At 33.2% G+C, this 11,808-nt stretch overlaps 1 protein-coding gene across 1 annotated transcript; it reads left to right on the top strand.

The window, feature by feature from the left end:
* The first annotated feature begins 5,545 nt into the window (after positions 1-5,545).
* On the top strand, positions 5,546-11,428 carry LOC138308414 (uncharacterized). Its single transcript, XM_069249393.1, has 3 exons — positions 5,546-5,974; positions 7,819-7,983; positions 9,497-11,428. The coding sequence occupies exons 1-3, from the start codon at positions 5,611-5,613 to the stop codon at positions 9,790-9,792; spliced, it is 825 nt and encodes a 274-aa protein (XP_069105494.1). The 5' UTR covers positions 5,546-5,610; the 3' UTR covers positions 9,793-11,428.
* Positions 11,429-11,808: the final 380 nt, after the last annotated feature.

Genomic DNA, 11,808 nt, shown 5'->3' with positions numbered 1-11,808 from the left:
TGTTCTTAACAAATAACGTTACATACTTAATTTCTTAACAAACCATGCTGCATACTTATTTTCATAACAAACCATGCTGCATACTTATTTTCTTAACAAACCATGCTGCAAACTTATTTCCATAACAAACCATGCTGCATACTTATTTTCATAACAAATCATGCTGCATACTTATTTTCTTAACAAACCATGCTGCATACTTATTTTCATAAACAAACCATGCTGCATACTTATTTTCTTAACAAACCATGCTGCATACTTATTTCCATAACAAACCATGCTGCATACTTATTTTTCATAACAAACCATGTTGCATACTTATTTTCTTAACAAACCATGCTGCATACTTATTTTCATAACAAACCATGCTGCATACTTATTTTCATAACAAACCATGCTGCATACTTATTTTCATAACAAACCATGCTGCATACTTATTTTCATAACAAACCATGCTGCATACTTATTTTCTTAACAAACCATGCTGCATACTTATTTTCATAACAAACCATGTTGCATACTTATTTTCTTAACAAACCATGCTGCATACTTATTTTTCTAACAAACCATGCTGCAACTATTTATTAACAAACCATGCTGCATACTTATTTCATAACAAACCATGCTGCATACTTATTTTCATAACAAACCATGCTGCATACTTATTTTCTAACAAACCATGTGCATACTTATTCTACAAACCATGCTGCATACTTATTTTCATAACAAACCATGCTGCATACTTATTTTCATAACAAACCATGCTGCATACTTATTTTCTTAACAAACCATGCTGCATACTTATTTCCATAACAAACCATGCTGCATACTTATTTTCTTAACAAACCATGCTGCATACTTATTTTCTTAACAAACCATGCTGCATACTTATTTTCATAACAAACCATGCTGCATACTTATTTTCATAACAAACCATGCTGCATACTTATTTCTATCAATTACAAAACAAACTGCTGCATACTTATTTTCTAACAAACCATGCTGCATACTTATTTTCTAACAAACCATGCTGCATACTTATTTTCACAAATGCAGCATACTTATTTTCATAACAAACCATGCTGCATACTTATTTTCATAAACAAACCATGCTGCTACTTATTTCAAACAACATGTTTATTTTAAAAAACCATGTGCATACTTATTTTCTTATACAAAACCATGCTGCATACTTATTTTCTTAACAAACCATGCTGCATACTTATTTTCATAACAAACCATGCTGCATACTTATTTTCTTAACAAACCATGCTGCATACTTATTTTCTTAACAAACCATGCTGCATACTTATTTTCATAACAAACCATGCTGCATACTTATTTTCATAACAAACCATGTTGCATACTTATTTTCTTAACAAACCATGTTGCATACTTATTTTCTTAAAAACCATGTTGCATACTTATTTTCTTAACAAACCATGCTGCATACTTATTTTCTTAACAAACCATGCTGCATACTTATTTTCATAACAAACCATGCTGCATACTTATTTTCATAACAAACCATGCTGCATACTTATTTTCTTAACAAACCATGCTGCATACTTATTTTCATAACAAACCATGCTGCATACTTATTTTAATTAACAAACCATGATGCATACTTAATAACCATGCTGCATACTTATTTTCATAACAAACCATGCTGCATACTTATTTTCATAACAAACCATGCTGCATACTTATTTTCATAACAAACCATGCTGCATACTTATTTTCATAACAAACATGCTGCATACTTATTTTCTTAACAAACCATGCTGCATACTTATTTTCTAACAAACCATGCTGCATACTTATTTTCATAACAAACCATGCTGCATACTTATTTTCATAACAAACCATGCTGCATACTTATTTTCATAACAAACCATGCTGCATACTTATTTTCATAACAAACCATGCTGCATACTTATTTTCTTAACAAACCATGCTGCATACTTATTTTCTTAACAAACCATGCTGCATACTTATTTTCTTAACAAACCATGCTGCATACTTATTTTCTTAACAAACATGCTGCATACTTATTTTCTAACAAACCATGCTGCATACTTATTTTCATAACAAACCATGTTGCATACTTATTTTCTTAACAAACCATGTTGCATACTTATTTTCTAACAAACCATGCTGCATACTTATTTTCTTAACAAACCATGCTGCATACTTATTTTCATAACAAACCATGCTGCATACTTATTTTCATAAAAATCATGTTGCATACTTATTTTCTTAAAAACCATGTTGCATACTTATTTTTTAACAAACCATGCTGCATACTTATTTTTTAACAAACCATGCTGATACTTATTTTCATAACAAACCATGCTGCATACTTATTTTCATAACAAATCATGTTGCATACTTATTTTCTTAAAAACCATGTTGCATACTTATTTTCTTAACAAACCATTCTGCATACTTATTTTGTTAACAAACCATGCTGCATACTTATTTTCATAACAAACCATGCTGCATACTTATTTTCATAACAAACCATGCTGCATACTTATTTTCATAACAAACCATGCTGCATACTTATTTTCATAACAAACCATGCTGCATACTTATTTTCATAACAAACCATGCTGCATACTTATTTTCATAACAAACCATGCTGCATACTTATTTTCTTAACAAACCATGCTGCATACTTATTTTCATAAACAAACCATGCTGCATAATTATTTTCATAACAAACCATGCTGCATACTTATTTTCATAACAAACCATGCTGCATACTTATTTTCTTAACAAACCATGTTGTATATTTATTTTCTTAACAAACCATGCTGCATACTTATTTTCTTAACAAACCATGCTGCATACTTATTTTCTTAACAAACCATGCTGCATACTTATTTTCTTAACAAACCATGCTGCATACTTATTTTCATAACAAACCATGCTGCATACTTATTTCTTAAAACACATACTATATACTTAATCATATGTTCTAAGCAAATAATGTGACGCATAGATTATACAATTCTGGCCCTCTGTGGCGGGATACATTTGAGATCGACTCCCTGGAACGAATTGTTTTCTCGAGGGCGGAACTCGAGAAAAAATGAATCTTTCCAAGAAAACCATTCTAGATGTATCCTGACACATATGGATATACTTTTAATGTTTCATTATACCGAACACAATACAAATGAATCCATAAGTTTGTTATATTCAACATCAGCAATAGTAAAAGTGACTCGTACAGATATTTGTCAACAGTAATGATGTTAAGTCGGTCGGACTGCAGTCAATGAGATCAACATTACGTCCATCCTCGATACTCCAGGGGTTCCGATCACATAAGATCTCTACACCCCTGGACTATCTCATAGTAAAACTAGAGGCAACCTCCGAACAGGTAACCGAGTCCTATAATGTACAGATATGAGCCGTATAATGCCTTTCTATGGATAATTATCCGGTGTTAAGGAAGGGGTATCGATAATTAACTCATGTCATGTTTGATATTCAAAAGCATTTTCTTTAATATATGAAAACAGAAAATTATCTCTGTTCTCTCTTGATTGAAACTTTTATTTTTCAACACTCAGTGCTTAAAATGAATCACTGTTTTACCCACAAAGCTATTCCCGATACTCCAGGGGTTTCGATCACTTACGATCTCTACACCCCTGGACTATCTGATTGCATAACTGAATGCAGCTCAGGGGAACAAATTTGAACCAATCACAGGTATGCAATTTTATTTGAAGACTACAGAGAAAGCGACGTCTTACTTCAATGCTATAATAGACGGCTCTTTTGATGTACATCAAAGGACTTAATTACCTGTTCTGTTGCCTCCAATTTTACTATGAGATAGTCCAGGGGTGTAGAGGTCGTAAGTGATCCGAGCCCCTTGAGTATCGAGGATGGCACATTAGTTATACACTGTAAACTACAGCCGACATCGTTGCTAGGTTAAAGGCGGAAGAGTTATCTCCCATTATCAATCATTTCAAGATAATTCAATACAAAAGAAATACACATCTGAGGTTTGCATTATTTTCATATTATTATATCAATTAAAATGCAATTATAATGCCAACATAAAAAAGATACAATTTAATTTACGCCGCATATTACAACCACATACTGACATGAGAATCCTTGTCAAATACCCATTTTCACCATCACATGTGTATTTGAATAGTTACACACATCTGTATTTGAATGGTTACACACATGTGTATTTGAATGGTTTCACGCGAAATTTGGTGCATTTGTAAATTGATGACGCTACCATGCAGTTTTTCACAAAACATACAACCACACATGCGATGGCGAGAATCGGTCGCTGACCAGTATCTATAGGCATTTGCGCAGTAACCGACTATATCTGCGACAAATCTGTGAATAAACATAAGTACAAAGTTAACCATTATAATACAGAAAAAAAAACATGAATAAGTTCCGTGTGTGATATCCGATTCGCGAAAACGACAGCACAAAGCGATATGGTGCATATCGGCCCGTAGTCCACTAAACCGTTCCGACATTATTAGGCTCTCTTTTTTTTTGCCGAATATATAGACTATAAATTAGCCAAAAAAATGTATAGGCTGGTATAATCGGCCCGTTTCGACCTAAAGGTGACCGTTTTCAAAATTCAAAAATAAGAATATGCCCCTGCCTTCGTTGACGTCTCCTTTTCACTCCTTGCTTTGTGTATTACACACAATTGCATTCACACACAACACTTTTTAATTGATAAGATTGGATAAAGTCCATTGTAATTATTTTACACCAAATTGATATTTGTAATATATATACATGTGATATCATTTTGTAAGGTAATTGTGTATATATATAAGCAGTATTGTTGAAGAAAGAAAAAAAAAGTTATTTTTTATTTGCTTTAATTTTCAATTAGATTTGTACATGTATGCATGTTTTAATTATAGGAAAGAAAGGGATTATGATAGATACATTTTTTTCATTTCAATGTATTTCTGCTAAAATAAGCATACCCGGTATGAGTCACGTGAAAAGTTGAAAATGGGAACTTCAAAGAATATTAAATGAGAATGCAATTTTAAAGAATAAAGATGTAAAATGGTATATTTGTATTTTCTTTACAAATAATTGAAAAGCCGACCAACACATATACGAACAATATTTGATTATGAATCGAACATGTTATATTTGTTTAAAGTTTCAATTAACTCTCCTGAGAAAGAAAAAAAATATACACTCGCGAAGCTATTAAGATAAAAACCGAGCCCATGCATACAATTTACGGGTGATGTCAGGGTTCAAGAATGTCAAAAACGCAGGTAGAAAATATAAACATCGACATATTTGTCTGTAATCGAATTCTTAATTAACATCAATTAATCCTAAAAAAAAGTAAACACGCCTCTAAAAAATGCATGATTAACTGTATATATACTCATCTTAAACTCGATAAAGTGAACTTCGCGTTGAACCTGACAACACTTAGGGAGTGGACGATTCCATTTTTAACATACTGCGAACAGGTAAAAGTCCGAGTGATTCGAACGGCGGAAACAGGAAGCGGACAGGTGCGAAAATTGACTCTTCCAACGGAACCAAACAGTTAGACATAACAAAATGTCGATGGTAAAGGGCCGAAGAGACTGGGGAACGGATTCGAATGCAGGGGGATCTGTTCTCACAGAAGCCACAACGACTGCTTCAGAAAGGAGAAGAATCCGCGAGGCAGGGTTAGGACTTGTCTATTGGTTTTCGTACGTTTGTGCCATTTCGTCCCTTGTCTTAGTTTTCACCGCGTTCGCTTCCCCATACTGGTTCAAATCATGGGGACGAGTTCATAGCCCACTCGCCAATGTGGGAATGTGGCAGATTTGTCTGTCGGGATGGGTGAAACCACGAGATCCAACTTTGAGGTCGTATGTGGGATGCTGGTGGATCCATTCCACGTTCTTTGAGGAGGTTTTTGACGACATTATGCCCCGTAAGTATCTCACCTGTGCATATGGCTACACACCTGTAAACAAAAGTAGGTCACACCTTAATCATCCGTTATACGCGATACTATGATACTTTTTGATATCATATCTATTCTATCTTGTGAGTTCAATTTGAAATATATATAATTTTGCGAAGAAATTTTAAATTTAGTACTGTATTTGTCAGAAACTGTGTAATTGTTTGCCTACCAGTGATAGTTATGAATCATCAATTGCCAAGGGACATAACTCCGTTTTGATTGTGCTACTTGTACATGTACAATTGAATCTCTAGATAACTCAGATAAAAAGAATTACTTTCCTAAAATTGTTTTATGTCAGTGTTTTATTTTCAAACCAGAAGCATATTTATTTATTTCTTAATGAATTTAAAGGCCATCCAAATATAAATATAAAAGAAAAACACTCAACACAGTTGTATAAGGGTCAAAATTATTAAAAGAATACAGGTGTTGCACTAGAAACATAAAACACATTACCTGTATATAATACAGTCAAACCTACATTGTACCTATAAAGACCACCCAAGGCACAAGCAAATAATGGTCTTTATAGCCAAAATATCTGCATGCATATGTATACATACAACATCCTTGATACCCAGGGGTTCAGTGATCACTAAAATATCTACACCCCAAGACTAACTCAAAGTAAAACTGGAGATAACAGAACAGGTATTTTAGTCCTTTCATATACATCAAAACAGCCGTATAACAGGACTGTGAAGCTTTGAAGTTGGGCGTGGCTTTCTCTGTAGTCTTCAAAGGAATTTTTTGCTGGCCATGATTTTTTCCTCTGGACTGCCTTCAGTTTTACTATGAGATATAGTGTGAGGGGGTGTAGAAATCATAGGTGATTGGAACCCCTGGAGTATTGAGGATGACATACATCTAGTAAGTGTAACACATAACCAAAAAAACTGTGTGTTCAAATTCCCCATTTAATTTGGTCTTATCAAGCAGGTGGTCTCTATACAAAGGTAGTTGTTACGGTAGATTTGAATGTGTAAGTATACTCAGATGTCCTTTATATTATCAGCAAGCCTTCCACCTGTGGGTCATGAGTTTAAATCCCAGCTGTCGCCACAGTCAGCAATTGTTGGTTTAATTTTCTATGGATCCGGATACTCAAACTTTTCCCACCAAAAAACCTGGCACTTCCTTAAATAACCCTGAAAACTTAAAAACTATATCAGGTTTTAATACGTATGAGGAAATGTGTACATGTTTTCATAGAAACATATAAACAGCTAATATATGCAACTGGTTTACATAATGATACACAATTTGTGATAATCCTGTAATTGTTTTGTAAAATAAAAGCAGTCGCCACAGTCAGCAATTGGTGGTTTAATTTTCTATGGATCCGGATACTCAAACTTTTCCCACCAAAAAACCTGGCACTTCCTTAAATAACCCTGAAAACTTAAAAACTATATCAGGTTTTAATACGTATGAGGAAATGTGTACATGTTTTCATAGAAACATATAAACAGCTAATATATGCAACTGGTTTACATAATGATACACAATTTGTGATAATCCTGTAATTGTTTTGTAAAATAAAAGCAGTCGCCACAGTCAGCAATTGGTGGTTTAATTTTCTATGGATCCGGATACTCAAACTTTTCCCACCAAAAAACCTGGCACTTCCTTAAATAACCCTGAAAACTTAAAAACTATATCAGGTTTTAATACGTATGAGGAAATGTGTACATGTTTTCATAGAAACATATAAACAGCTAATATATGCAACTGGTTTACATAATGATACACAATTTGTGATAATCCTGTAATTGTTTTGTAAAATAAAAGTTTTTTTTTCACAGCATGGTTTCGTGCGGTGCAGGCCCTCGTCATCTTTACCCTGCTGTGCTGTATCGCTGTAGTGTTCCTAATGAGCTTCTACATGTGTGAGTCTTACAGGATAAAGTACTACGAGCCAAGGAAACTGAAAATGTTCATGATCATCGCTGCATTATTCTTCGCTTCAGGTAAAGAAAAATTTATAATATATCCACACTTATGGGACTAACTAACGTACAACATGATACCTGGTCACGTTTGTGCAGGACTCTTGTTTATATTGGTGATAGAATGACGTCAAAAGATGATATCACACGCTAACATCATTTCAGCAGGAAGATTTACATATTACATAAAGAGTTACGTTCCATCACCACTAGAGATACTAGTCCCGCAAAAATGTTACCACAAGGTACATGGTGAATTAATTCCATTGACCGATTGATAAGCAGTATGTAGCCACACATCGTGCTAGCAAATGCACGTGTACCTTTTCAATGTCGTAGCAAATCTTATAGCATACTGGTACACATTACAAAATGCAAAGTCATGTGTGGTATCGATAGCCAGACAGGTTGAATGACATCTGTCACTTGTTTCTCAGTTCTCAAATATCCTTAAAACTGATATAAACACCTTTTCCTTGTACATTTCCCTTGTAAGTGTCTTCCTCTCTCAAGAAGTACTTCACTGAAGTTATCTCCCCTTTAAGCCCTCTTTTTAGTTGAAGTGTTAAAAGTACCCTTCCACTTAAATAAATTCCCCATGTAAGTGTCCTCCTTCCTCTAGAAGAACTCCACTGAAATTATCTCTCCTTTAAGCCCTCTTTTCTGCTGAGGTGTTGAAATTACATAAGAGCAAATCAATCTACCAGTTAGTTACCTTCCCATGCATGGGCTAACTTGCCCCTTTCCCCTACATGTGTACCTCCCCATATATCTGCCCCACCCCTTCTCTTTTTAACTCATCCACCCCTAAAATTTCATAATGGACTGGTCTATTCCCCCCCCCCTCTTTTAAATTGAGTAGCCGACAAAGGAAGGCTAAAGTCGGTAAAATTTGTGAAAGTAATATTTCAGTCAAAATCACTCTACATGCAAAGAAATTAATTGATATTCTAGGAATCCTAATCCTCAGATTAGATTGAACATAAATACTGTAAACCAATTGTCTTCTATATGGATTAACACTACCACCATGTTGACATTTCAATGCAGCCTTGCTTTCAAAGAGGCAAATTTATTTATAAAACTGTGCCAAATTTACACATGGTTTTCCATAATTACAATATAACCAACTGGACAACACAAGCGGAACTTGACCATCATTGTGGTATGTAATAATGACTTTTGGAAGCTAAGGCCAACGACCGCATTTATACTGGTTTTCTTTGCCAAATTATTCACCTTTAACTATTCAATAGCTGTTTCTTTTCTTTGAATCTTATTCCTGTAACTGTCTTTCCTACTATAAGCGCTCCTCACTTTAATTTGTAAGAAAAGTCTTGCTGTCAACATTGACCCTTGAATTAATACTTCTCTGGATTTTCTTAACGGTGCATTGTGTGATACAAGTCTAAGACATCAATTCAGACAGGCATGCTATGAAGAATGCTAAAGTTAAGGAATTCCTTAAAGTTAAATAATGTTCATGAAACTTTGGCTATGTATTTGAATAACCTTAATTTTTTCCTCTTTTCAGGTGTTCTTGTTCTGATTTGCTCGTTCGTATTTGCGTTCAAGGCCAAAGATCCGAACTGGATGCCGAGACCCTGGCTCAGTTATTTCTCCTTCTCTTTTGGATTCTATGTGTTGTCTGGGTTCTTCTCAGCATTCGGTGGCCTTGCTTCGTTCATCAAGTCTACTGACATTCGTAAAAAGAAGAAAAGGGGCGTAACTCGCGTTCACGATAAACACCGTCCCCCACCACCACCGGCAGCCAGTCAGCTAAGCAGTGCCCCTCCTCCACCAGGGAAAACCTCTGAATCTTTCGTTTAAGTTCTGTATAAGTGCTGTCATTATAAGAATTTTATCATAGCTTGACTACCATAAAGTTGAGTTTGCCCTTTAAATATTTTTGTCTTAAAAGAGGCAGAAAAATATATGAAGGAAGTTGTAAACGTTTTGAAACAGGTTTTCTCTATGCACCTTTTGATTGTAAAGGAAAGAAAAATGAACAATTTTTAGTGGAATGTTTTAGTTTTATAGAATAGTTGATCCCTACACTTATGAAAACTTTCAGAAAACTTAATTGAATTTGTCCATATTTTGTTTGTATGTTTAAAATGAAAATTGAGATATCTGTTTTCCAAATTGAAATTGTTGCAATTCCAAAAGATCAAGTTCAAAAATCACTAGGTTGTGAAAAAAGAAATGACAGTTTATCATTTTCCAAATAATTTCTAAACTGATGTTAGAATATATGATTTTTTTCCCATCCATATACGGTACATGTATTTGTATTAGTCAAGTGGAGCTAATCAGAACTAGATAAAAGAAATACGAAAAGTTGAAACATAATCATAGAATTTTGTAGATTCTACAAATATAACAATACAATTTTCGTAGAAAAAAATTATTTTGACATGACGCAAGAAGCCACTACATTTGTGTATTCTAGTTATTAAAGTTTTAATTACATGTATATAAAAGGAATTGTTTTATATTCTCATTATAGCATTGTATAAATATCTCATCTCAATATCATCATTTTTTTCCATTTGTATATAATCTTTCAGAGACTAGGATAAGTACATATTCATGTATATATATAGGAATCAGACAACAATTGTTATTATGTAATATATAATTATGTTATGTCAGAAATTACATTCCATTTTGTTTTATCAAATGTTCTACATTCCAAACATTTTTAAAATTCTTTTTAATTGATTTATGTAAAGACACATATCTTATTTCATAGAAATATTGTTTGTCTTCCAATCAATTCTTTATTAAAAGTGCTTAAAAAGAAAATAAATAACACCAAAGATCTCACAATTGTTATGAAATGGAAAAGATACAAGATTGATTGTGAAATTAATTTTAACCTACTTTCTAGCCAGTTAGTTTTGTAATAACATTTTTTCGCAATTTTGACTCAAATTGAAAAAAAAGAAACCACATTTTGAAAAATAAAAATTTTATGATCTGGTGAAAAATTTAATTAGCTAATTAAATGTTTGCAACCACAACGATGTCACATGAATTTGTGAAAATGTTCTCCGGAAAAATGACTGGCTCTATAGTATTAATCATGCAAGAAATAATCACTTTTAAATGTCTGTAAGGCATGACAATGATTTTGAGGATCCATGCATCTTTTTAATGAGTTGATAATTTTCATCAAATTTTTGATGCCTTTATTAATTTTCTCAAGTTCTGTCCATATAAATATGCTAGAATAGCAATTTGATTTGTATACATAGATTTAGAGTTCACAATAAATCGATCCAACATTAAACGTTAACAGGCTTAACTGGAGAATGAAACCTATATATACCTTGTAGCTGATTCATGTGTATGCAATTTTCTGGTAAAATATGTATGTGTCATATTGTATATAGTATTAAACCAGTTATTTTTAATAAATGATCATTTTTTATACAAACTGAAATAAAATAATCGAAGAAAGCTTCATGTATTTGTTGTGTAGTGTTCTTGTTAAAAATTCGGAAAATGGGGTCCCATGATTGACACAAAAATTCTCCACAAACATGTGATATGTTTATTGATTTTTGCCTGGGTTGTAAAAGGTTTGAGCTTTGTGTGTTAACTTGAAGCATGAGATATAAAAAATGCATCTCTTTCTCAGAAATATTTCAAAACCATAATAAATATGAAATATTTAATTTATTGTTAATTACCTGTACATCAAGTTTCTTAACAACATTGGTCCAGTGTGTTTTCAACACAAGACTTTCAACCTAGCAAAAAGTACAACAAAATGGAAAATATTTTCACAAAAAGACAAAAATGAGCCAAAATTTGCCTTATCCCTTTTTTATTCTGGAC

The sequence above is a fragment of the Argopecten irradians genome, chromosome 15 (genome assembly GCF_041381155.1).
Source record: "Argopecten irradians isolate NY chromosome 15, Ai_NY, whole genome shotgun sequence".
Taxonomy (NCBI): domain Eukaryota; kingdom Metazoa; phylum Mollusca; class Bivalvia; order Pectinida; family Pectinidae; genus Argopecten; species Argopecten irradians.
This window is presented reverse-complemented; position numbering and strand designations above follow the sequence as displayed.